The sequence below is a fragment of the Chrysemys picta genome, chromosome 24 (genome assembly GCF_011386835.1).
Source record: "Chrysemys picta bellii isolate R12L10 chromosome 24, ASM1138683v2, whole genome shotgun sequence".
Taxonomy (NCBI): domain Eukaryota; kingdom Metazoa; phylum Chordata; order Testudines; family Emydidae; genus Chrysemys; species Chrysemys picta.
This window is the reverse complement of record NC_088814.1, coordinates 6316880-6344493: the sequence shown is the minus strand read 5'-3', so window position 1 is coordinate 6344493 and position 27614 is coordinate 6316880. Positions and strand designations below refer to the sequence as shown.

The 27614-nt window shown below is 45.2% G+C and overlaps 2 protein-coding genes across 7 annotated transcripts in view; both read left to right on the top strand.

Moving 5' to 3' along the window:
- The first annotated feature begins 291 nt into the window (after nucleotides 1–291).
- LOC101936279 (glucagon-2) lies at nucleotides 292–10380 on the top strand. Of its 2 annotated transcripts, XM_065577696.1 has the most exons (6): nucleotides 292–427; nucleotides 4930–5020; nucleotides 5673–5819; nucleotides 6124–6255; nucleotides 7772–7864; nucleotides 10238–10380. In XM_065577696.1, exons 2-6 carry the CDS (start codon nucleotides 4947–4949, stop codon nucleotides 10245–10247), a joined length of 456 nt encoding a protein of 151 aa, XP_065433768.1. In that variant the 5' UTR covers nucleotides 292–427; nucleotides 4930–4946; the 3' UTR covers nucleotides 10248–10380. The 2 variants fall into 2 exon arrangements, with proteins under 2 accessions (XP_065433768.1, XP_065433769.1); XM_065577697.1 differs by lacking the exon at nucleotides 292–427 and having other exon boundaries at nucleotides 4774–5020.
- A 7685-nt stretch (nucleotides 10381–18065) lies between these two features.
- The window catches only part of SNF8 (SNF8 subunit of ESCRT-II), a 71309-nt gene continuing 61760 nt past the window's right edge, over nucleotides 18066–27614 (top strand). The window contains exons 1-8 of one of the 5 annotated variants that reach the window (XM_005301908.5): nucleotides 18076–18216; nucleotides 19021–19071; nucleotides 19322–19376; nucleotides 22053–22191; nucleotides 22812–22916; nucleotides 25262–25334; nucleotides 26773–26914; nucleotides 27206–27280. In XM_005301908.5, coding sequence (XP_005301965.1) covers nucleotides 22053–22191; nucleotides 22812–22916; nucleotides 25262–25334; nucleotides 26773–26914; nucleotides 27206–27280 — 534 coding nt within the window. In that variant the 5' untranslated portion in view covers nucleotides 18076–18216; nucleotides 19021–19071; nucleotides 19322–19376. Of the gene's footprint in view, nucleotides 18217–19020; nucleotides 19072–19321; nucleotides 19377–22052; nucleotides 22192–22811; nucleotides 22917–25261; nucleotides 25335–26772; nucleotides 26915–27205; nucleotides 27281–27614 lie in introns of all 5 variants that reach the window. The other 4 variants (XM_005301907.4, XM_065577695.1, XM_065577694.1 and 1 more) reach the window with 4 other exon arrangements.

The following is a 27614-nucleotide window of genomic DNA, read 5'->3' as shown; positions in this document are numbered from 1 at the left end:
CAGCTGCCATTTGCATTTGGTAGAGGAAGTGAGGGGAATTAAGTAACATTGCCCCACTTTATCACGCCCTACGAAACTGGATCTGAAAGGAGGCACCATGTGGAGTTCAGTTCTGGGTCAACACGGTTTATGCCATGTCTATCACGCCCATAACGTGCGTTAGTTCTTAATTTTGTGATACAGCCATGCTTAATTGCCATTAATGTAAACATATTTTAAAAGGGTATTTTCCTGCTCTGTAGGTCAATGGACCTAATGTAGCTGATCTAAGTGCCTTTGATTTGTTCTAATTAGCTGGCTGGTTTCCTGTTTATTTCATGGAAATAGAATTGGTTCATCACACCTGGTGTATATAAAGGGGCTGAAGGTCCCAAGTTGAGACCTGAATCTACTGGAGTCCTAAGTGCTACATCGGAGGACCAGGAAGGTAAGAAGCTAAAATCTAATCGCTTTATTTTTGTAATCTCTTCTCTAAAATAATAGTGTGATGGCAGCAAAGGGCTTTGACATTCTCAGGCAGAAGGAGGTGTAAAATGTAGGAACGTAAGAGCTGCCTTACTGATCAGATCAATGGTTCATCTAGCCTACTATCCTGTCTCTGACAGTGGCCAGTAACAGAGCTTCAGAGAGAGTGTACAGAACAGGACAATTTTGGAGTGATCCATCCCTGTCTTCCTCTCCCAGCTTCTGACAATGAGAGGTTCAGGGTTACCTTAAGTATGGTGTTGCATCCCTGATCATCTTAGCTAATAGCCATTGATGGATCTATCCTCCATGCACTTATCTAGTTCTTTTTTGAACCCAGATATACCTTTGGCCATCCCAACACCCCATGGCAATGAGTTCCACAGGTTAATTGTGTGTTGTGTTAAAACGTATTTCCTCTTGTTCGTATTAAACCTGCTGCCTATTAATTTCATTGGGTGACCCCAGGTTTTTGTATTGTGGGAAAGGGTAACTAACACTTCTCTATTCACTTTTTCCACGCTATTCATGATTTTATAGACCTCTTTCATATCTTCCCTTAGAACCGTAGCTCACTAGTGGTTAAAAATCTCCTGGCAAGGAGTTCCACAGATTGACTGTGCGTTGTGTGAAGAAATACTTCCTTTCATTTGTTTTAAACCTGCTGCCTATTTATTTCATTTGGTGACCCTTAGTTCTTGTGTTATGAGAAGGAGTAAACAACATTTCCTTATCTACTTTCTCTAAACCAGTCATGATTTTATAGACCTGAATCTTATCTCCCTTTAGCTGTCTCTTTTCCAAGCTAAAAAGTCTTAGTCTTATTAATCTCTCCTCATACAGAAGCTGTTCCATATGCCTAATCATTTTTGTTGCCCTTTTCTGAACCTTTTCCAATTCCAATATATCTTTTTTTTTGAGAAGGAACAACCAGATCTGCACGCAGTATTCAAGATGTGGGCATACCATGGATTTACATAGAGGCAACATGAGATTTTCTGTCCTATTTTCTATCCCTTTCTTAATTATTCCCAGCATTCTGTTCGCTTTTTTGACTGCCGCTGCACATTGAGTGGATGTTTTCAGAGAACTATCCACAATGACTCCACGATCTCTTTCTTGAGTGGTAACAGCTAACTTAGACCTCATCTTTTTATATGTATAATTGGGATTATGCTTTCCAATGTGCATTACTCTGCATTTATCAACATTAAATTTAATCCGCCAGTTTGTTGCCCAGTCACCCAGTTTTGAGAGATCCTTTTGTAGCTCTTCACAGTCTCCCTGGGTCTTAACTATCTTGAGTAGTTTTGTATCATCTGCAAATTTTGCCACCTCACTGTTTACCCCTTTTGCCGGATCATTTATGAATATGTTGAATAGGACTGGGCCCAGAACATACCCCTGGGGGTCACGACTATTTACCTCTCTCCAGTCTGAGAACTCCCCATTTATTCCTACTCTTTGTTTCCTATCTTTTAACCAGTTACCAATCCATGAGCGAACCTTCCCTCTTATCCCGTGGCAGCTTACTTTGTGTAAGAAGGGAGGGACCTTGTCAAAAGCTTTCTGAAAATCTAAGTACACTATATCCACTGGATCCCCTTGGTCCACATGTTTGCTTGCAATACAATGCTTGTTCTGGGGGAATTCTCCTTTCTCTCCTTGTGAGCTGCCTATGGCCCCCGTATACCATCAGAATAGCATATAGAGGCTGATGGGGTGGGGGAGGCAAAGATCCTTCCTCTAGCATCTTGCCGCGGTGGGAAGGCTTGTGTGTTCTGGTGACCCCGAGAGGTATGTTGGTGGGAGTTTTAACTCCTGGCAGGGCCACCCAAGCTGGACAGGTCAAAGGGTAGAGACCAGACGAAAAGCAGACCACTTGCCCTTCAGGTTGGGAGTGGAGGGACAGGCCAACTGCCTATGCTCATAAACAAGTTAAGTTATAGTGACACGACAAGGTAGCGATGCTGGCAAACTGCACGATGGAAAGGGACGGCAGAGCCTTTTTTATGCCGTATGCAGTGGCTGATAGTGTGGGAGGGTTTTGGATTCAGAATTTCATACCAGAACCCCAATCCTGCAATATCGTTAAAAACATCATCACATTATTGTGCTAACTCAGCTCTGATTTTCATAAAATCTCTTCACAGTTTAAACCTTTTCCCCCTTGCTCGGGTAAATTTAACATAATCTGGGACTGTTTTTACTACATGTTTTCCTTCTCTTTCATACATGGTACAATTCTACCCCGATCCCAGCTTGACCCAAAATTACCTTTTAAGTAAAACAATGTTCTTCCACAGATTAACTATTTTCATATATGTAACAAAAAGCATTTGAAAAAAGGAACACCAGTTATTTAAGCTTTATGCCTTTTAAAATTAAAAATTAATCAAATACTGTTCAACTTTGCATTAATTCATTAGCACATTCTGCAAACATTTGTAATTCATTAGCACATTCTGCAAACATTTGTCTTCTATTGTTTTAGATATAAGCATTTTAAGGTGGTTGTTTAGCTATACATTTGATTTAAACATGAAACATTGGATTCTTGATTCATTTGACCTTGATACATTTGATTTAAACACTATCCCTTTGATTTAACCACTATAATGTGATCTTGCTTCATTTGATTTTTGATATATATGATTTAACCACTATACCTTTGATTTAAACTCTATCCATCTGATTAGTTTTCACTTAATAAAAGGGCTGCACAAATATTTTTAAATGTCCTGTTTTTCCAGAAGTGAAAAATGTGACACTCATTAAACGGCATCTAAAATTTTCACAATTTCTGTAAATCATAATTAAGGGTCTGATCTTGGAAATATTTAAGAATATAAGTCACTTTATTTATGTGACTAAAGTTACTCTCATATAAAAGTACACCTCTACCCCGATATAACGCTGTCCTTGGGAGCCAAAAAATCTTACCGCCTTATAGGTGAAACCACATTCTATTGAACTTGCTTTGATCCGCCGGAGCGCGCAGACCCGCCTCCCTCGAGCACTGCTTTACCGCGTTCTATCCGAATTCCATGTTATATCGGGTCACGTTATATCGGGATAGAGGTGTATTTGCGGGACTGGACACCTAAATGGTGATATATAATGATCTTTTTGTATTGGTGTTAATAATATTAAAACTCACCACTGCAGCACATTTTCCAAAATATCTGTGAAAGAGAGTGAGATGCTGAACAACAAAATGCATGTTTTCAATGTGTTTTGCTATAAATACAATGAAAAGACAGAACAATATTTTTGAGGGGGGAGGGATAGCTCAGTGGTTTGAGCATTGGCCTGCTAAACCCAGGGTTGTGAGTTCAATCCTTGAGGGGGCCATTTAGGGATTTGGGGATTTAGTTGGGGATTGGTCCTGCTTTGAGCAGGGGGTTGGACTAGATGACCTCCTGAGGTCCCTTCCAACCCTGATAGTCTATGAAAAGCATTTGCAGAGCTGAGATCTTAATTCAAAGCAGTCAAATGCCCAGTGAGTTTTGAACTTAAATCTGGAAAAAAAAAAAAAAAACATGGACTAGTGACAGCTCAAAGACCATAACTTCTTGGGGACTGATCCAAAGTGCTTTCAAATCAACAGGAACCTCTCCATTAACTTCAATGGACTTTGGCTTATATCTTTCTTCAAAATCCTATCCAACGGAATGGAAAAAGACCCATTCATCTAAATAGAAATTAGATTGGACTCATAAATCCTGCAGAAACGTTACATAGAATAATCTTCCTATCAAGCTGCCATATCATTACCATTTATTATGTAAGGTCCTAATCTGAAGCTATTGAAGTCAATGGAAAGACTCCCACCAATTTCACTGGGCGTTTGAGCAGCCCCTAAAAAGCAGTGTAGGGGTATGCAGCCCTTTCGCAAACATGGAGGAAGATAGGGTTTGTCTATGCTATGGGGTCTACATAGGGGGCAGCATAGCTCCGGCACCTTGGCTATGCCATTATAACCGTGTAGGCTCTAGCAATGGGCAGGTTTTTCTGTTGTTGTAGGAATTCCACCTCTCCGAGGGGTGGTAGCTAGGTCTATGGATGGGTTGTCCTGGTGTCCTAGCCGTGTCTGCACCGGGAGGTTAGGTCAGCATGGCTGTGTTGCTCACAGGTGTGACTATTTCACACTCCTGAGAAATGTAGCTAGGTCAATCTAAATGTTAAGAGTAGTCCAGGCCTTTGCCTCAAGGAATTTACAGTGTATCATGTACTGATGATTCCGATATAAAAACGTAAAGGGGCAGGGAATGGCTTTGGGAATGGTGTGTGTGGAAGTCGCTTTGTGTTCAGGAGAGAAGAGATTGTTCCAAGCATAAAGATCGGATTCATGCATTACAGTCACACACGCAAATTACACAGCTTGCTTTCCTGTTAGCAGATCACTTGGTCGTCTGGCCTTGTTGGTCATTTGTATTGCCAATGCTTTCCGTCTTCCTTCAGAGAAACAAGCCAGGAAAATGATGTCCTTGAAAGTTCTTGCTCTGCTCGTGGTCTCTCTGAGCCTTGTTCTGACGGAGGAGAATGACTTCAGGTAAGCCACAAACATTTTCTGTGCACTTTAGACCTCCACTGATTTCACTGGGCGCTGGATCAGATCCTTAGCTGGATCTCACATGGTGCATCTCAGAGCACTGAGAGGTGAGCGGAGAGGAAGAGTTGCTTTTAGAGATGATCAGGTATGAGGGAGATTTGTCAGCCAAGTGCCCTGAGCACAGGGATGGGAGCCAAGAACTCCTGAGTCCCCAGCTGCAAACTTCTCATGCAAATGAGCTAGAAATAAACGAGGCTGGCTAATTCCTCAGGGGTGACAGGCATGGAAGGCTCTCATGTTTTGAAGCTGTTGAAGCCACAGGCAATTATACAAAATGGACATATGATATAACTTCTCCCGCCACTGTAAACTTGCTCCCCCATAGGACACAAGTGACTCCTACTGAAATCAACAGGAGTTACTTGTATCCTAGGGGATGGAACGGAAAGCCAAGAAAGGAGGATCTGGCCCTGGTGTACTTCACGAAGTTGGGCCGGCACTGGGGGCCTTGTCATATTGCAGCTGGTAATGAAAATGTCACTAACCACAGTCATTAAATGGGGCATTCGCCTCGAGCTAGAAGCAGGGGGCTCTTGCGACGTTTTCTCTCTGCCTAGCTATGACTCGCTCTGTGTGTCTCCTGCATTCTCAGTGCCAACCCGAAGAGTCCCAGCACCAGAGCCGTACAGCGACGTTACTCCGAGGCCATCCTGGCCAGCGATTACAGCCGGACCATGGATAACATGCTCAAGAAGAACTTTGTGGAGTGGCTGTTGGCCAGAAGAGAGAAGAAAAGCGAGTGAGTCTTTAGTGTTGCCGTTGTCCAAATTTCAGGCTGTCGTCGGCCACACTGAGGCGTATGAAGAGTGCAGAGCTCAGAATATTTTTCTTGCATGACAGCAGTAATGATGCAGGTGCTTGAACCCCAGGAAATGTTTCTGTTCCCCTTCACAGCACAGCCCCTTTGCTTCCTCCTTTGACTTCAGTGCTGCTGGTAGATGGCCTGGGGAAGGAGAGGGGGTTAGAAATCACAGAAGGGAAGCATGTTAGCACACTCTGGTGGAATCCCAAGGTGAAGTCCTCTTTTAATTTTGCCTTTCCAGTAACGCCATCGATCCATCCAAGAGGGAAGCTGAACCCCAGATGTCAGCTGTCAGTGGTCAACGTTTGGAGCTGGCCTCCCAAGGGGCTCAGGACTTTTTTGTCTGGCTTCTAAAAAACAAAAGAAAACAGAGGTGAGTTCTGTGACTGGAGAGCTATTTGATTGAGGAATAGTAGCCCCAGGGCAGGACGGGATCCCCAGTGGCTGAGTGATTTGAAGGAACACTTTCCGGTTACAAAGCTTTGTCAAGAATGAGAGATAATTGAAACTTGGCATTTCCGATCTTTAATCGGGACGCTGGTAACAACACGACTTACCACAACAAATTCTGTTGGAAAACAAAGTGTATCCCTGGTGAATTCCAAATGCAACTGTCAATTCATTCAAATGGCCCTCCGTTTTATGCATGGCAGAAGGTTTAGGAACAGGCGTGGGGGTGTCAGAGAGTTTGTAGAATACCCCTCACCCACAAACACACTGGTCACCAGGCACCCCAGAACTGCAAAGAGGAGTGAGCTCAACCGACGGACAATCAGTGTCACATTAATGACTCTGTCTGAAGGGTTTGTCGTGTCAGAAAGGGGTTAAGTCACTCACGATTCCTTCCTGGTTAGTCAGCAGGAACGCCCCCAGCCATTGAGATGTCCTCTTCATTCTGCCTTCCTCACTGAAGCATTTATTTTGCACAAGAGAGCCTGGTTATTAAGACCAAAACGCCCTTTAATTTAAACTGCCTGTCACTGCTTATGGTTTTGCTGGGATGCTCAGACAGCAGCATGAGGGTTTCTATTAAGGAGCAAATGAGCTAAGGGAGTTTGTCTTGCCTGTTGCAATAACCAGGACTCCATGTGGCATCTTGAGGGACGAGACTGGATCCATGCAGGATTACCTAGTTTTCGGTCCAGATCAGGAGGCAGAGATTTATTTGGGAGATTCCTCAACATGGGGGGCAGACGGAGGGAAAGCCATGTTGTGGTTTCAGAGGGAAAGAGCGTGGAGTGATACATTTAGTAAAGGATAACGCAGAGCACGGCGGGATGCAGAGAGGAGGGAAACGCATGCCCCTGACTGGGGAGTCCTTGAGCAGTTAGAGCCAGACGGCAGATGAATTTAGACAAGACCCTGAGCTGCAAAATTTGAATCGGGCTCTAAACTTTCCCATTCAGATCCAGGGGGTTGATCTGGGTCCAGCTCTAATCTATTTACAGAGTGAAATTCCCTTGGCTTTACCCTCTGATAAGCTAATCACTGTCCAGTCTGTCCAGCAGTCTGGCAAAGCAAGTTCTCTTTGACATTGGCACTGTTACCTTTGCAAAAATTCTCACCTTCAAACCTCTCTGCTGGGCAACCTGAATTGCACAAGCAAATTTTCTAGTGAAGACAAGACTTTGAAGCAGAGAAGGAATATTGGCAGGGGGCAGAGTGAAGGAAGCGTGCTCTGCCGATGCCCCATCCTGTATCTGTCCAGTGTAGGACTCCAGTCTCCAGAGCTGGCCATCAAACATCTTCCAATAGCCCTAAAGTGAGTGACTATATTTGCAAGAGAAGGAAAACACAAAGCTGCCGGTCACGGGGGGAGATTTGTATTCGTGGCTTGTCATCGAATGAAACTGGATTATCTCTGTTCCTCTGATTTACATTTGTTGCAGTCTTACTGCTCCCAAAGAATCTGATCGCTTGAAAGACGTTCTGAGCGAGGAGCTATTGGCGTGGCTGACGTCTGCTGATCTCTGTAGACCGACGTGAGTGGCTGTTCTTCCTAGTCCTGGTTTTTTTAATGCTTCTCTTCAGTTCCCATCCCCCTCCCTCCCACTGTACAAATAGCTGCATAAAGGTGTTGGGCTGCTTTGGTGACAGACTTTAGATTTCTTCAGATAATGTTCAGGCCGGATCATTAGCTGCGCTGGCACAGCTAGGGTGACCAGATGTCCCGATTTTATTGGGACAGTCCTGATTTTTGGGTCTTTTTCTTATAAAGGCTATTACCCCCCACTTCCTGTCCTGATTTTTCACACTTGTTGTCTGGTCTCCCCAGGAATAATGTCTTCATCCCACCTTAATAATAACATAACATACACGAGAACAGCCAGACTGGATCACACCAATGGTCCATCAAGCCCAGTATCCCATCTTCTGACAGTGGCCAGTGCCAGAGGTTTCAGAGGGAATGAACAGACCAGGGCAATTATCAAGTGATCCAGCCCCTGTTGTCCAATCCCAGCATCCGAAAATCAGAGGCCTAGGACACCCAGAGCATAGGATTGCAGCCCTGAACACCTTAGCTAATAGCCATTGATGGACCTATCCTCCTGATTCTTTTTTTGAACCCAGTTATACTTTTGGCCTTCACAACTGGCAAGGAGTTCCACAGGTTAACTCTGTATTGTGTGAAGAAGTACGCCCTTTTGTTTGCTTTAAATGTGCTGCCCACTAATTTCATTGGGTGAGCCCAGTTCTTGTGTTATGTGAGGGAGTAAATAACACTTCCCTATTCACTTTCTCCATCCCTTTCATGATTTTGTAGGCCTCTATCATGTCCCACCTTAGTTGTCTCTTTTCCAAAAATCCCAGTCTTTTAAATCTTTTCTCATATGGAAGTTGTTCCATGCCCCTAATGGTTTCTGTTTTTCTTCTCTGTACCTTTTCCAATTCTGATATATCTTTTTTTGAGATGGGTTGACCAGAATTGCACTCAGTATTCAAAGTGTGGGCGTACCATGGATTTATATAGTGCCATTCTGATATTTATTGTCTTCTTATCATTCCTGACATTGTTAGCTTTCTGGGCTGCCACTACACATTGGGTGGATGGTTTCAGAGAACTATCCACAATAAGTGAATAGCAAGAGGGGGCCATGATAAAAAGATGTAAAATAAGGAACAGTCTAGAGCAGTGGTTCTCAAAGCCGGTCCGCCGCTTGTTTGGGGAAAGCCACTGGCGAGCCGGGCCGGTTTGTTTACCTGCCGCGTCCACAGGTTTGGCCGATTGTGGCTCCCACTGGTTGTGGTTCGCCGCTCCAGGTCAAGGGGGGCTGCGGGAAGCGGCACGGGCCGAGGGATGTGCTGGTCACCCTTCCCGCAGCCCCCATTGGCCTGGAACGGTTCCACTGGGAGCTGCGATCGGCTGAACCTGCAGACGTGACAGGTAAACAAACTGGCCTGGCCCGCCAGGGGCTTTCCCTGAACAAGCGGCGGGCCGGCTTTGAGAACCACTGGCCTAGAGAAGGAAGATCAGGAATTTCTCTTCTCACAGTCTCATAACACAAGAACAAGAGGGCATTTGATTAAATTAAAAGGTGGGAAATAAAAACTGATTAAAGGAAATACTTTGTCACACAACGTGTGACAAAACGGTGGAACTCACTGTCCCCAGAAGGCGTTGAGGCCAGGAATTTAAGAAGATTCAAAGACGGATTGGACACTTAGATGGATATCGAGAATATGCACCAATGTCATAATTAATTATGACCATTTTCATAGATTCATAGATTCTAGGACTGGAAGGGACCTCGAGAGGTCATCGAGTCCAGTCCCCTGCCCGCATGGCAGGACCAAATACTGTCTAGACCATCCCTGATAGACATTTATCTAACCTACTCTTAAATATCTCCAGAGACGGAGATTCCACAACCTCCCTAGGCAATTTGTTCCAGTGTTTAACCACCTGTACTCGATGACCTCTCGAGGTCCCTTCCAGTCCTAGAATCTATGAATCTATGAAAATGGTCATAATTAATTATGACATTGGTGCATATTCTCGATATCCATCTAAGTGTCCAATCCGTCTTTGAATCTTCTTAAATTCCTGGCCTCAACGCCTTCTGGGGACAGTGAGTTCAGAAGTTCTTAAATTCCTGGCCTCAACGCCTTCTGGGGACAGTGAGTTCAGAAGGGATATTAAGCCTTGTGCATCAGGGTTTAAGCCGATCTCTATTAGAGACCAGGATGAGACCTGGAGGGTGGGGGACAGATTATCACATATCCGCCTACTGTGGGGTTCTTGCACCTTCCTCTGCTGCTGACCACTGAACTGGACAGATTTGGATTTGATGCATCGTGGCTTGAATATAGCAACACCGAACATTGTTCCTTCTCCCAATTATCTCTTTTCCCAGGACTCAGTAGCCCCAAGACTCTCCAGGGGAGCTGGCTATGTACTCTAACAACGGACGTGTTAAGAATGAAGAAGGATTTTGTAGCCACTTAGCTCAGTATTCCCCCTCTGTGCATATTGTGCTCTTTGCTACGGTCAACAATAAAGAAGGTAGTCTGAAGCTGACATGAGACTGAGATTTTTTTTTTAATTAATGGAAATATGACAGGGTGACTGGGAGGATTGCCAACCCTCCAGGATTGACCTGGAGTCTCCAGAAGTAAAGATTAATCTTGAATGAAAAATTATGTCATGCGATGAAACCTCCAGGAATGCATCCAAGCAACATTGGCAACCCTACCAGTGGTCCCTTTAAGAGGGAGTGAGGTCCAGGGTACCAGTGATGGATTACCTTCTACCCAATCAGGGGGCCTGGGGCAAAGCAATTTCGGGGGAGCGGACATAAAAAAGGCACCATCCGCTGCGGTGCTTGTACTCACCGGGCGGCGCTCCGAGTCTTCGGCGGCGGGTCCTCCACTCGCTCCAGGTCTTCGGTGGCACTAAGGACCCGCCGCCGAAGACCCGGAGTGCCGCCAGGTGAGTACAAATCCCAGGGACAGGATTCTTGGCCAGGGCTCGCGGGGCCCCTGTGGGGCCCAGGGCCTGGGGCAAATTGCCTCTGGGCGGCCCTGGTCTAAGGGACGGCCCCTGGGCCTTTATATAGGGAGGAGACCCAAAAACAAGGAGGAGAAAAGGAAGAAAGTGAGTCTAGTAAGAGACACCCAGAGTCCTGTGCTAAAGAAGAAGCTCATCTGTGGAAAGGTGTCAGGGTGCAGACAATGCTTAAAGAAGAAGATTATCTCCAGAGGGAAAGCCTGATGAGGGATCACCTGGTGAGGGGGCAGTGGGATGTCTAAGCATTGACTTAAGATGGTTCAAGGAAGAGTGGGGTTGTTGAACTGGAGAAATTGAAAGGAGAAGGAGAGACCACTATTGTCTCTGGACATTGGGGTTTAGAACAAGGTGAATCCTCCTGTCTGTGGGAGTGAGAAGGTGACTTTGTCCCAGTAAAGAAACCCAGGTTGGGCATCAGCATGGATCATCCTGGTGTAATTCTAATGTGGAAGCCCTAACTTATGGGGAAACTGAGGCAATAAAGTTGCTGCAGTGCCACACTTGGCCAGTAGGGGATGTCACAGGGCAGGCACGCCCTTTTACCGGGAGATATTAAAAGAACACAACACCGTGCCCTAGCAACCAAGGATCCCCAAGCACTTCAGGAGCATTTCTTAATTGTATCCTCATTTTACAGATGGGCAAATTGTGACACAGCCAGGTTAACAGCCAGGTTTTTAAAGGCCCAGCTCTCATTTAGGCACCTGAATAAGGGCCTGATTTTCAGCAGTGTTCAGCAGGCGGCAGGCTGAACCCTTCCGCAAATCAAGCCCTGACTGTGGGTGCTGAGCTCTACTAAAAACCAAGTCCTAAATGGCCTGCTACAGGCATAGAGAACGAGGAGGACTTGTGGCACCTTAGAGACTAACACATTTATTTGAGCATAAGCTTTCGTGGGCTAAAACCCACTTCATCAGATGCATGCAGTGGAAAATACGGTAGGAAGATATACATACACCGAGACCATGAAAAAATGGGTGTTGCCGTACCCACTGTAACAAGAGTAATTAATTAAGGGGAGCTATTAGGTGAGGAGCTATTATCAGCAGGAGAAAAAAAACCTATTATCTAGTTTGATTGGCTCACCACTAGAGGGGGGGCTTATAAAAGGAACACACTTTGCCAAGCTCAGTTTACCATGGCAGGGCTAAATTTATCCAGGGTGTAACTCAACTGAGGCCAGGTCTATGCTACATAGTTTTGCCGACACAGCTATACGGGTAAGAGCTGTGATCCTCGACTGACGTAGCTGTACTAGCAAAAGCCCTTAGTGCAGATGCAGTTATAACGGGAAAGACTGCACTTTTGCTTGTTTCTCTTTGGGGGGCGAGAGGGGGGGTAGGGTGACCAGACAGCAAATGTGAAAAATCGGGACGGGGTGTGTGTGTGTGGGGGGGTAATAGGAGCCTATAAATAAAAAAAAAACCTAAAAATCGGGACTGTCCCTATAAAATCGGGGGACCCTAGAGGGGGGAATGGAACCAACTAAGGGAGGATATAATAGAGATCTATAAGATCATGAATGGTGTGGAGAAAGTGAATAAGGAAGTGTTATTTACTCCTTCACATAACACAAGAACCAGGAGTCACCCAATGAAATGAATAGGAAGCAGGTTTAAAACAACCCTGAGGAAATACTTCTGCACACACTGCACTGCCAACCTGTGGAACTCATTGCCAGGGGATGTTATGAAGGCCAGATGTATATCTGAGTTAAAAAAAGAATTAAATAAGTTAATGGCAGATAAGTCCATCAATGGCTATTAGCCAAGATGGTCAGGGATGCAACCCCATGCTCTGGGTGGCCTGAAGCCTGACTGCCAGATGCTGGGACTGGACGACAGGGGATGGATCACTTGACAATTGCCCTGTTCTGGTCATTCCCTTTGAAGCATCTGATATTGGCCACTGTCAGAAGACAAGATACTGGGCTCGATGGCCCATTCATCTGACCCTGTATGGCCGTTCTTATGTAACAATACCAGCGTCAACACCGTTTTGCTGGTAAAAGTTGCATCCACATGAGGACCCATAGGTTGCAAAATGATCTGGACAAATTGGAGAAATAGTCTGAGGTAAACAGGATGAAGTTTAACAAAGACAAATGCAAAGTGCTCCACTTAGGAAGGAAAAATCAGTTTCACACATACAGAATGGGAAGAGACTGTCTAGGAAGGAGTACGGCAGAAAGGGATCTAGGGGTTATAGTGGACCACAAGCTAAATATGAGTCAACAGTGTGATGCTGTTGCACAAAAAGCAAACATGATTCTGGGATGTATTAACAGGTGTGTTGTGAGCAAGACACGAGAAGTCATTCTTCCGCTCTACTCTGCGCTGGTTAGGCCTCAGCTGGAGTATTGTGTCCAGTTCTGGGCACTGCATTTCAAGAAAGATGTGGAGAAATTGGAGAGGATCCAGAGAAGAGCAACAAGAATGATTAAAGGTCTTGAGAACATGACCTATGAAGGAAGGCTGAAAGAATTGGGTTTGTTTAGTTTGGGAAAGAGAAGACTGAGAGGGGACATGATAGCAGTTTTCAGGTATCTAAAAGGGTGTCATAAGGAGGAGGGAGAAAACTTGTTCACCTTAGCCTCTAAGGATAGAACAAGAAGCAAAGGGCTTAAACTGCAGCAAGGGAGGTTTAGGTTGGACATTAGGAAAAAGTTCCTAACTGTCAGGATGGTTAAACACTGGAATAAACTGCCTAGAGAGGTTGTGGAATCTCCATCTCTGGAGATATTTAAGAGTAGGTTAGATAAATGTCTATCAGGGATGGTCTAGACAGTACTTGGTCCTGCCACGAGGGCAGGGGACTGGACTCGATGACCTCGCGAGGTCCCTTCCAGTCCTAGAATCTATGAAGCTATGAATCTATGAAAACCCTTTGCCGAATACCGTATACCAATATAGCTGTACCAGCAATCCTAGGGTAGACTTGGCCTGAGGTTAATGACGGTATCTCATGAATTTGGACCCATAATACAGCCTCATCTAAGAAATGTGAAGAGCACGTTGTTAAGATACCACCGTGTCAGACTCATCTGCTGGATGATGCCTGGCCTGGGTAAAAGGATTGCAACCCATTTCACTGTGGACACGGTCCATGCCATTTAAACAAAACAAAACAAAAAAAAGTCACAGCGTTCATTGTCACCTCTGCAGGCAGACGCAGCGGCAAGGCCAAGGACTGAATGGCGCCTGAGCTGCCCTATCAGTCCTAGAGAGGTTTGCTACAGCTCAGGATTGAGACACATCGGCAGAAGGTGCAAACGTGTCCAGTTACTATGCATGCTATGCCTGCTCCATGGCTAATCGGAGGACTTCAGTCTCCAGGGCTAGGATTGACTCCCTTGTTATCTTTTGGGGGCATGCACTACTTTGTGGCTTTCTTTTATTACCCCTCTGGGGCCAGCTCCGCAATTTTGATTTGTCCCAAGGAATCAGCTGACCTCCACTTCATTTTAGTCCATCCCCTTTTTTGAGGGGGAGCCATCAATTTTGTCCGCGGTGGGCCCATTCAGGAGCCATCCCACCACCTGCTGGAGATCAAAGGGGATGGCACATTTCACCAGCACTACATTCAACACTGTGCCTTTTAAATGCAATTTTAAAAAAAGCAAAATTGTCTTTTACATGGATTTTTAATAATAGTTGGACAAGACAATCCTAGAAAGGACCAAGAGTTCTTTTAACTCTTGCTAGCATGGTGGTAAGTGGAGTTTGTCTATAGATAGGGAATGTTTTATTTTTGACCCATGCTACAATTACCAAAAACTTCATTAAGAATTGAGATTGCCCAGTTGTATCTTGTGCCCTACCAGAATGTCAAAAGTGGCTACACTGAAACCTCTGAAAACCAGGAAATACAAATTTAAGATAATGCCACACCCTGCAACGCAACCTTAACTCTGCCCTCTTTGAGTGATGCCCTAATATGCCAATAACATGCACACTAGGATTCTACCATCATGGATGCTACAGGACACTTTGGGAACAGAGCACATTAGTACTACAGGACAGAGTCTAATGCATTAAGACCTTTAAAAATCTGGAACTTTGGGTTTTTTTATATAGATCATCTATATATAGCTTGAATGTTAAGACAGTTAAAAGCAGAAGTTCCATAAAGCGCTTTTGTGTGTGTGTTTTAAATAAACAAGAGCCCTGGAGATAAGGCGGGATTCATTTAATGCATGACTTCATTGAAGGTTCATGAACAAGTATCGGGGGGGGCTGCAACCATCTTGCACCCAACCAATGTTGCTGAAAGATAAGGAGGGCCTGGGTAGATCAGAGGGAAGTCCTGGTATGGAAAAGGTGGTGGACTACTGATTTAATGTATGAAGTTGGCTAAGCTCTGGTTCAAGATTTAGCAGGAAGGGACTCTCCCAGCAAATGACATGACTATCTCCACGGGGCTTAAATCATTTCTGAGGTGAAGCCGAAATGTAAATGTGACATGAGCAATGTACTTTATGATGAAAGACTGCTGAGAGATCTGATCTTCTCTGACTCTGATCCTTGCCTTCTTCTATCATTATTTGTAATTGAATAACACATGCAGGGTCTGGGGAGTAAGGGCAAGCCAGTACTCATGGTTTATCAAGGACTAACCCCTTCGTGAAGTAGGTGTGAGGGGAATCTGTTTTAGATGCTGGGGTGCAGAGTGTGCAGTCACTCGGCATTTGGGGGCGGGAAGGGCCAAGGAATCATCAGCCTTTGGGGTGCAAGATTCTATCATTCCAGGAGACAGGAACACAAAAGTGGTGAAGGCAGGCCACACAGGGTATGTCCACCCTGCAATGTAAGCCCGGGGTTCAAACTCAGGCTCAAGCCTACCCCACTTCCATCTACATGCAAATCACGCTAACCCAGGGCTTGGTCCCAGCACCCCATGGCATGGAGGGTCCAAGTCTGAGTCAAGCCAGGACCCAGGGTTCAAGCCCTATTGTTACGAGTGCAGATGCAGCCCCACTAGATTTGTGATCTGGGAGCCTGCCAACAGTATCCCACAATCCCATGGGCCAACTTTCTTTGTCATCTGAATAGTCAACTTTGGTGGACAGTTAAGTTTTCCCACACTTCACCATGAACAAAGGATTACAGAAGATGCCTGCCACATTTTGGGAGGGTGCTATGAAGTCTGGGTTATGGGAGGTCAGACTTGGGCCTGCATAATGCAATGTAGACACTAGAGCCCCAGGTTGGGAATCCAGGATTCAACAATTCCTAGACTAGGGTTACAAATGAGTGTAGACGCTCAAGCTCTAGGTTAGCAAACCCAGGGTCTGCTGACTTATTAACCCCGAGCTTACATTTACTCCTAGCAGAATTCTGCACCACTGCACATGAGCAGAATTCATGTCCCCTGCACATTTCTTTGCTTCCCCGCAGAAAAATGACTTTCTGACAGGGAAGCAAAGAAGAGTCAGGCACTGCTCCCTAGCAGTGCAGGTACATCGTTTCAGGCATCTGGAGTAGCCGGCGGAGAGGTAAGTCACTGAGGGGCTGGGGACACCCCAGCCAGTGGCTCCTACCCTGAGTCGGGATCAGCTGCTAGTCCCGGCTGGGCTGGAGGCAGGAGAGAACGGGACTTCCTCTTCCCCTGCAAGGAATGGCTGTGGCTGTGTCAGAACCCCCCCCCCCAAAAAAAACCCTCCCCCAGCTGCAGGAAGCTTAGCATTCTCCCCTGCTTCCCGCCCCCATTGCTCCACAGTTGTGGGGGGAAGGGTCACTGTACAGGGAACTGCTCCCCCATCCACTCAACCCCAGTGCATCCTAGACCTCCCATATCCAGACACACCTACCAAGCTTCACGCAGTACATCCAGAACCCCCCTAGCCCTTCAGACCCGAACCTCACCCCACTGAACCTCAATCCCTGCATCTGGAGCTGCCCTTCACCCAGACCCCCTGCCTCCGAATCCCCACCCCTGCACCCCCACTGAGCTCCCTGCAGTCAACCCCCCACCCTGATGCCCCACCCTGAGCCCCCACATCCAGACCCCTATGCCACTGACCCCCAAGTAGCTGCACCCAGACCCCCACCCCACCAATCCCCACTCCCCCAGCACTCAGACCCCCTGCTGAGACCCCCATACCCAGACCCCTCCGCTGAGCCCCAACTACCTTCACCTGGAAGCCCCTGCTGAGTCCCACTGCCCCTGCACCTGGAACCCGCCCCCCACAAGCCTCTGTGCATCCAGATCCCCCCACACCTAGACTCCCCATGGAGCTGCCTGCACCCAGATTGTCCCACACAGAATCTTCTCATCCTACACCTGGATCTCCCCACTCTGATCCCCTCCACACTTGGATCCTGCCTGGTTGAGCCGGCCTGCCCCACACCTGGTGTGCTTGGCACAGAGGGGCAGGGCCCCAGGGTGTTTCTGGGGCAGGCCCAGGCCTTGTACTGTGTCAAGGTCAGGTGCAGCCTCACCGCTGAGTCTGTGTCCCGGGAGGGGCGGGGGTGAGGGGGGCTACAGGATGACCTCCCACCTTCATACAGCCTGTGGCCTGTGCTTCCCCACTGCCATGCTGGAGCCACTGCATTTATTTATTGACACATAAAACTTGCAGAATTTTAAAATATTGTGTGCAGCATTTTTAATATTTTGGTGCAGAATGCCCTCGGGGTACATTGCCGAGTAGACAGACCCATAGAGTTTGAGGGAAGGCAGGGGGTACAGTGAACCCTTCAGGGCTGAGGTCAGGGGAAGGAAGAAATCAGAGAACTGTAGGGGGCAAGTGGGACTCAACCTCCTCTGCTGATTATTTCGAGGGTGCCAGTGGAATTGGTCTCCCAGGAATCGGGGATGGTAGCAGGATTATCTCCCCCCCCCCCCACGCTCAGGAGTTTGGTAGGAGGGGAGATTAGACTCCAACACCCAAGATTTTGGTAGGCAGTTGATCCCCAACATTTGGGGGGGGTACAAATTGGTATGAGCCCCTCCCCCAGGATTTGGGGTGGTATGAGCCCCTCCTCCAGGATTTGGGGGTACAAGGGGGTATTAGCCCCCCCAGGATTTTTGGTAGCAGGGGGATTAGCCCCACCCCTAGAATCTCGAGGGGAAGGGGAATGAACCCCCTCCTGCGAGAAGGCGCAGGCGCATTGGCTGGGGGGGGGGGAGTTGGCCCCACCCCTTTAGAATGGGGGAGCGGGAAGGAAGAAGCCACTTCCGGTCGCAGAGAGATGACGTGAGCCCGAGGCATTTCCGGTTCGGGAGCCCCCAGAGCGTGTCCCGGGAGCCGGGCGGTTCCCCGCCGCCGGGATGCACCGGCGGGGGGTGGGCGCGGGCGCCATCGCCAAGAGGAAGCTGGCGGAGGTGAGAGCCGGGGCCGCGCCCCCCCCTTCAGCCCGACCCCAGATCCGGGGGGGGGCCGAGACACCCCCCCCGCACCCACATCCTCGGCAGGGGCTGAGACCCCCCCACCTTCACCGGGGGTCGCCCCAGACCCAGGGGGGCCGAGTCCCTCCCGAGCCTCCCCCACCCTCTCTTATCCCGGACCCTGCCGGTGCTGAGTCCCATTCCTCCCCCCCCCCCCGATAGAGGGGTGCCAAGTCCGCCCCTGCACCCACATTCTCGGGGGGATGAACAGCCCCACCCCCATCCCAGCCGCCTTGCCCTGGACCTTGGAGGTGCTGAGTTGCCCCCCTTCCCTAGTTAAAGGGGGTGCTGAGTTCCATTCCTCCCACTCCATCCTGGAGAGGCTGAGCCCTTTTCCCCTCAAGCAAGGGGGTCTGAATTCTCCAGACCCTTGGGGTGTTGAGAGTCTGTACCCCCTGCCCTAAATTCAGCTGGGTCTGAGTACCCCTTTTGACAACTTAAACTCTGCTGGTGTCATCCTCCCTCCTCCCCCAGCAACTTCGAAACTACTGGTTCTTTTCTCCAAAGCCACTGGCTGTAGGACACCCCTGTCACCCAAACCAGGAGTATCCTCTCTCTTGAAGATAAAGGGTTGGGGGGCAAGTCGGGGATGGGTTTTCTAGTTTAAAATGCAGATGTACTGCAGAAATGGTGGTGGCATTGGTGGGGGACCTTGCAGAGGAGAAGTGGTCTCAGCCCAAGTGGGACCTCTGAAAAACTTAAATAAAATGATTAGGGGATTTTTTTTTTTAAATCGCCTAGGCCAAATACAAGGAGCGAGGGACGGTTCTGGCTGAAGACCAATTGGCTCAGGTGAGACACTGGCTCCAGGTTGTGTGTGTAAGGACTATTGCTGGTATGCGGTGGACTTGAAAGTTGGAGGGATGTGAGGTTTTTGCAGCATGCTCTGAAACTGGAGCTGTCCATCTATTTATTATTGTGGCTTGATGCGGTGATGTTGGTGGAAAAACAAGAGTACTGCACCTGTTAGTTTTACCTGATTTTAGGCTGGAAATCTGGAAGTCATGGGTGACTGTGAATCCTCTTCCCACTTACCTTTTAGGGCCCTTCTTCACAACAAGAACTATGCTTAGAACTACTTCTTCAGTGTGCGCCAGGTAGGCTTTCCAGATCTTCGCCCCCACCCCCAAAACAAACTCAACAGTCTTTTCAGTTGGCTTTCCACCCCTTATCTTGCCTCCTGTGCAAGGTTGGTATTTTCCTGGGAAAAACTAGTTTAGGGCAGCTTAATCCCAGTTTAAACTGAGAAGTGGGGAAAAATAATTGCTCCAGTGTCCGGCAAGTTCAGCAAGCCCAGAACGAACCTTTTCAAACTTTGGATACATCCATTCAAAAGCTCAGTCGATCCACTACATCAGAGTTGGTCCATTACAGAACACTGCATGACCAAATGGACCTGAACTAGTAGGCTGCAAATCTGCATGCTTCTGCTTGCTTAATGCCTTAAGCCTACAACTCTGCATTATTGGCGTTTTCATATAATCGAGTGTCTTTGACTTTTGTTTATGTAATACTGAAATGAGTCATTACATATATAGCGTCCTTGAGGAAAATACTGAACCAAAATGTACACAGACATTCTGTTGTTCAGTATTTCAATTACCTCTATTTATTATCTATTCTTATTTGTACGACCTTAAATTAATCTCTGCATCGACTGTCTTATGTAACCACAATTTGAATATGTAATGAAAACTAAGTATAATATGGTGTGCGTTAATGAAACAGTTTCTAAAATAGAAAATGCCTTAAATTGGGCCTAATTAGTTTTTTTCGGGGACAGTAAAAAAATATGATTTTACGTGGTGAAAACTGTCCCTGGTAAATGCTACGCCATCCCTGCTCTATTGTGGACTACTCCATTCTTTAAATATATATTTAAACAAACAAAGGATTCTGACTTCTCATTATGTTTCTCCTGCGAGCAGTCTCTTGTCATATCCTCCATCTAAGATCCCTATGGTAATTGTCTTCTTATTTTTTAAACGGCTCCAGAGGCAATCCTGGAAATTACAGCCCGGTAAACCTAACTTTAATACAGGAAAACTGGTTGAAACTGTAGTAAAGAACAGAATTATCAGACACATAGATGAACACAGTATGTTAGAGAAGAATCAATGTGGCTTTGGCAGTCATGCCTCGCCAATCTATTAGAATTCTTTGAGGGTGTCGTCAACCCTGTGGACAAAGATATTCCAGTGGATACAGTGTACTTGGACTTTTAGAAAGCCTTTGAAGTCTCTCACCAAAGGCTCTTAAGCAAAGTAAGGAGTCCTGGGATAAGAGGGAAGGTGCTCTCATGCATCAGTAACTGAGTAAAATATAGGAAACGAAGGGTAGGAATAAATGGTCGGTTTTCACAGTGGAGCAGTAAATAGTGGGACAATCCTCAATGGACAATCCCCTCAGGATCTGTACTTGGACCAAGGCTGTTCAACATATTCATAAGTGATCTGGAAAAAGGGGTAAACAGTGAGGTGGCAAAATTTGCAGACAGTACAAAATTACTCAGATAGTTCTATCCAAAGCTGACTGCAAAGAGTTACAAAGGGATCTCACAAAACTGTCCAACTGGGCAAGAAAATTACAGGTGAAATTCAATGTTGATAAATGCAAAGTAATGCACCTTGGAAAACATAATCCCAACTATACATACAAAGTATTGGGGTCTAAATTAGCTGTTATCGCTCAAGAAAGAGATCTTGGAGTCATTGTGGATAGTTCTCTGAAGATATTTGCTCAAATGTGCAGTTACAGTCCAAAAAAGTTAAGTGTTAGGAAAGGGACAGATAAGGCAGAAAATATCAAATGCCACTATATAAATGCATGGTATGCCCACACCTTGAAAACAGCATGCCGTTCTGGTTATCCCATCGCAAAAAAGATATATTAGAATTGGAAAAAGTATAGAGAGAGGCAACAGAAATGATATGGGGTATGGAACAGCTTCCATATGAGGAGACATTAAAAACATTGGGACTGTTCATCTTAGAAAAGAGATGATTAAGGAGGAATACAATAGAGCAGTGGTTCTCAGACTTTTGTACTTTCACACACCAAGCCTCTGAGTGTGACCCCCCCCCCTTATAAATGAAAAACACTTTTTAATATATTTAACACCATTATAAATGCTGGAGGCAAAGCGGGGGTTGGGGTGGAGGCTGACAGCTCGCGACCCCCCCATGTAATAACCTCATGACCCCCTGAGAGGTCCCGACTCCCAGTTTGAGAACCCCTGCGATAGAGGTCTATAAAATCATGAATGGGCTGTAGAAAGTGAATAGGGAAGTGTTATTTATCCCTTCACATAACACAAGAACCAGGAGTCTCCCAATGAAATTAATAGGCAGCAGGTTTAAAATAAACACAAGGAAGCACTTCACACAATGCACCGTCAGCCTGTGGAACTCATTGCTGGAGGATACTGTGAAGGTCAAAAATATAAACTGGATTTAAAAAAGAATTAAGACTCCATGCTGTGGGTGTTCCTAAACCTGTGGATGACAGGAAATGGGTCACCTGATTATTCCCGTTCTGTCATTCCCTCTGAAACTTCTTGCACTGGCCTTTGTTGGAAGACAGGCTACTGGACTAGATGGACCATTGGTCTCACCCAGTATGGCTGTTCTTGTGTCTGTGTAGGTTAGACAGGGACCTTGTCATGTTTTGTACCAGTGCCATGCTGTGCTTTTCGAAAGCCGTACTGTTTTATATAATGTTATAAAGCAAGTGTTCAGTCATAGATGCTTCCCCTCTTCACTCGTCACTTACAGATGTCTAAGCAACTGGACATGTTTAAGACCAACTTAGAAGAGTTTGCCAGCAAACACAAGCAAGAGATTCGTAAAAATCCCCAGTTTCGGGTCCAGTTCCAGGACATGTGTGCAACCATCGGAGTGGATCCATTGGCATGTAAGGAATATATGCTGGAGAGGTTTAATGCTGAATGTCGTGATTGAGTTTGGGGGCCAATTGTATTGTCTTTGCTGGGGAAAATCTCTCATTGAAGTTGATAGGAGCGATGCTGAGAAAAGATGGTGGGATTTGGTTCTTTGGGCCTGTAAACTGATGGGCTGTTAGGCCTGGTGCTTGCGTCCCTTCCCAGGCTGGCAAAAGTCCTTTTAAGGCCTTTCCTTTAGGACATGTTTTATTTGAACAAAAAAGACATGAACAACCCAAAACAAAGCAACTCAGCTGGCAAATCTGACTTCCTCTGGCTGACAGCCTGGAGCCTAAGAGGACACATCCTTATACATCTTGCCTACCCTGTGATAGGAAGAGCTTCCTTAACTCCTTCTGGGCTGCTGCATCACCTTATCGCAAGGCCCAATCCTGCAAACCCTACAGAGTACAGTGCTTGTGACTGAGAGTAACCCTACCGCCATCAGTAAGGCTCAGATCCTCCAAGGTATTTAGGAGCCTAAATGCCTTGGAGTATCTTGGCCAAAGTGCTTGCAGGATTAGGCTGTTAATGAAGAAGAATAGTGTTAAAGCTTAATCTGTTCCCCCCCCCCCCCCCCCTTCCTTTGCAGCTGGTAAAGGATTCTGGTCAGAGATGCTGGGAGTTGGAGACTTCTACTATGAGCTGGGTGTTCAGATTATTGAAGTTTGTCTAGCTCTGAAGCACAGAAATGGAGGTGAGGACTCGACATCTTTGCCTCTTGAGCACAGGAGCAAATACTTGCTTCCACCAGTTGTATATTACAGGGTGCTACTGGAAACCGAGCCACGCTTGGTAAGATGCTCAGTGTGTGGCGTACTTTCTCGGGTTTCAGAAGTGCTGAGAAAATGGTTTTGTCTACGCTCCAATAGAAGAGGGTGGTTTGGTTTTTACAGCGAGGTAGCTAACGCACACAGCTTTTGTTTTTTCTTAAAAAATCCGTTGGAGGCAGGGTGGATAAAAATCAATGATTTTAAAAAAAAATTTTTTTTTAATAAAATGCTTTTTGAGGAAAAAAACAATCTAAAGCTAGGTTTAATTAAGATACATTATAGCTCAAAGATATCTCATCATGGAATACAGATTATAAATTCTAATTCTATAGTATGAGACAATATATTCATGTCATGTTTAAGAAAAGTTTTGTAAATCAGTTCCAATAGTTCATGGACCCAATCTTATGGGGTTCCAGGGATTTCTGTATAGATTATTTAGGTTAATCTTTCTATCTACCCACTAGGACTCAGTGCTCACTCTAGAAGATATAATCAGAGATGCTTAGTTTTGCAGTTCTCAAACTGTGGATTTATTGCTCTAGAGATAACTTGTTTGTTAACAGCAAAAGTGTTTTTAAATAAATAAATAAATAAATAAATAAATAAATAGAGGTGAGAAATAACAGACCTCAACTCTATTGTCCCTCTGCAAATTTGTGTACACAGAGTCAATCCCTTACCTCTCTACAAGTGCAAAGTTTCAAAAAGTTCAATGAATAGAAGATTGTTGGGGATGGAATAGATCTGGATAAGGAGAAGAAGTCTGGAGATAAATGTGAGATGCGAGGGACATATGCTTTTTTGTTAAAATATTATTTTTGCTGTTGAAGAAAAAAATCCACAATTCTTACTGTTGTTTTAGTTAAAACAATTTATACGTCTGTCTGGTGATGTTCTCCTAATACAGCATGGCAAGAAAATCCTCCAAATATTATTAATTAACCTGTTGAATTGGAGATAGTTCACCTCCCAATGACTTCATAAATATCTGCTTCAATTACCTTTGGTAAATGAAATAACCAAACAGTCATTCATTTTCTGATATAGCTGTAAAACTAATCTGAAAAGCTTTCAAAATAAATCACTGTTTAAAAATGTATAGTGTATACTTTCTAAAAATGAAACCTACGTCTATCTCTGAGTTGTGATGAATATGTATTAAGGTAATTTTTGTATTTTGTATAATGTATTTGTGGCCTGCAGCATGCAGGGGGTCAGACCAGATGATCATAATGGTCCCTTCTGACCTATGAGTCTATGAGTAATAACCACCAACAAGAATGCACTCATGTAGAAAACCATGATTAAATCTAATCTTCCCGAGTAGTGATTTAAATCAAATCCACCCTGGTTGGAGGCAAGGCTCTGTAGCTTTTTGCTCGGTGAGCTGAATTGTGGGTGGGAGGGGATAGTGTTGATGTTGCCTAGCTACAGTGCAGTAAAAGCTACCTCCATGCAGTCACCGAGAGGATTTTATAGTGAAAAAGCTAATGTGTGTTCGTTACACACATGTAAACTTCCCACACTTTTTTTTTTTTTTAGCAGCAAAGACACTGCTTAACAATGCCATAAAATGTGTTAGGTGACCCTGTAGCAGTACCTCAAGTTCATAGCAAGGATTGGAAGATTAGTAATTGATTTTTATTTTTTTTAAACTTTACATAGACACACACCCGGGGGGGGGGGGGGTGAATTTCTAGCCCACTATTGCTAAATAATTTGACACAACTCTTATTTTAAAGAACTGACCTGATATCCTGTGAAGTAAAAGTAATAAATAAGGGCCTGATTTAGAAATACTTTTGACATCTTGAGTAAGCAACTTATTATGCAAGCATTTATTGTAAGGTAACGTCATGTGTATGGCATCTGCTGTTGGTTTGTACTGCAATAGCGGCTAGCAGCCCCAGTTTTGGACCAGAACTCTATGGTGGTAGGTGCTGGACAAACACAGAACAAAAAGACAGTCCCCCAAGGAGCTAACAGTCCATTTTTAATGAATTAAATGTGCCTGATCCATTAATGGGAGAAAACAGCAACTAACTCCGCAGTACTCTCAATCTGGGAATAGAAATGTTTAGACACTTAATATCCTACCTAAAGCTGTGAAATCGAATACAGTGAAAAACAGATTAAAATGACTACGGCAATGAAAGGAACATGTAAGATAATGGCGAATGTGAAAAGGAAATTCAAGTGATCTCTAATGCTAGCAGAGGAACCTTTGCTCTGTATTAACATCTCCTCCCTCATTTGTTCTTTCTAGGTCTCATAACCCTGGAGGAACTTCATCAGCAAGTGCTAAAGGGCAGAGGGAAGTTTGCCCAGGATGTCAGCCAGTGAGTATCTGCTTGAACTGTGTTATAATCAAAGGGAGCCTGAAAACAGCATGAATAAAAAGTGATAGTTAATATAAGCAGGCACCTGATGGTTCTGCTCCTGCTAATAGGACCCCAGATAGCTCCATAATTATAAGTCTCTCAGTAGTGAGTCCATAATTAAGGTTGCAAGCAATGCCCGATTATAACGGATATGCCTGCTGGAGGAGCCCAGCACAGTTCCTGCCCCCTTCCCTCCTCTCAAGATTACATTATACAAAATATTCTTAGGATAGCTTAGATACTCAGTTAATAAGAATCCATATTTGTGGATAACAGTTGCAAATCATACATTAAGACAAATTACCCTGAAGTCCTACAAGTGAAACATTAGCTCAGTCTGTATTGCAATGTAAACCGTCTGTACTTGCATCGAGAACTGACAGACTTAAAAAAACCCAAACTTATTTTTGACTTTACATTGCATGACATAAGCTTTCGTGGATTACAGCCCACTTCTTCGGATGCATATAGAGTACTCCTGTTCTTTATACTAAGTACAGATTACTTAAGAGGACTGCTAAGATAGGGAAATCTGTATTTAGTATAAAGAACAGGAGTACTCTATATGCATCCGAAGAAGTGGGCTGTAGTCCACGAAAGCTTATGCTCTAATAAATTTGTTAGTCTCTAAGGTGCCCCAAGTACTCCTGTTTTTTGAGGAGTACTTGTGGCACCTTACAGACTAACACAGCTGCTACTCTGAAACCTGTATTTAGTATGTTAAGTGTACCCTCTTATGAAAATTAGATTCATACTTTTGCCACAGATTCACTTGAACAGTGAAAATAGACTGAGTTTCACTTTCTTCTCCTGCATTAGCAAGGTGTTACTGTGTACCAGTCCCCAACCTGCTAGAGAGTATTACTTGAACAAATAACCTAGTTTCTATTGAACTTCCATTATTTCTGCTTGGAGACCTTTCTGTTGATAGGGTTTGCAAAAGGTTGTCTTACAGGATCTGAATTTTGGGCCTGACGTTGTCTTTTGAATCTTTTATTTGGGCAATTTATATAAGTCCTGTGAACTCAAACTTGGAGTGTTCTAGACAGTTGTGGAATGAGTTCACTCAAACAGTTTTAGTGACTCTCTCGTGATCCTGTTGGAATCACAGCACACCTTAAGATTGCTTGCCTTCCTTCCATTTTTCAGTTGCTGTTGCCTCTTGGTAAGTATGAATGAAAAATTAAACAAACAGCTGACTTTTCAGAGATGCTTAGCATGAGAAGAAATTACTGTAGCCACTTAACATGCAGGGTTGGCCTCTGCATTTCAGACCTTAACTTTGCCACTTGTACAGCTGTTGTCCCTTATTTACTACATCACTTAGTGTCCGGTTCAACTGAAGAGCAAAAGCTTTTCTTTTAAAGTCTTATATTCACTCCCACCACCTCTTCAGGGACGATCTCCTCCGAGCTATCAAGAAGCTGAAAGTTCTGGGCAGTGGCTTTGGGATTATTCCTGTCGGAGGGACATATCTGATCCAGTCTGTACCAGCTGAACTGAACATGGATCACACAGTGGTTTTGCAGCTGGCCGAGGTATTGTGGCAAGAGATTCTTTAGTATAAGCTACCCGTAAGGGGCCATAGGGTACCCTTGAGACACTAGGGCAGGCTCCATGGATAAGGAATAGATGGTATGAAGAGTGTAAATTCGAATGTGAGCAAGAACCTAAGGTCTCAGCTTGTAAAGATATGAACATGTAGGCAAGTAGACTTTCCAAAACATGAACTCTGATATTAAGTCCTGCTCATTAGCAGCTAGTAAAGAGCTTTAACTGTGCCCTGAAATCATTGTCCTGCAAAACACATTTTTCTTCCCTTATTTCAGAAAAAGGGGTATGTAACTGTCAGCGAGATCAAGTCCAGTTTAAAGTGGGAGATGGAACGTGCCAAGCACGTGCTGGTATGTATGTAGACCTGGTGTGGTTGGATTAAATGCCATTGTAGTAGGATTATGGTTACATTTACACTACCAGATCCACCATAATGGTAGGAAACAGTAAAAACAGTTCAATCCCATCTAGTCTGCAAGACGGAACCAGGGAGAAAGTAAATGGGTTCTTCACCCTGTAGGACTTAGTGTAGCCAGGATGTGAGGTAGAATCCTCTTAATGACAGGTCCATGCCTTTGCTGCTGTGAAGTCTGTACACACTTCACTCCTGCCACCCTCATTTCTTGCCTTGGGATTGGGGCTGCACCTTCCTTAGTTCTGTAAAATTTACTCACCAGCTCTGGC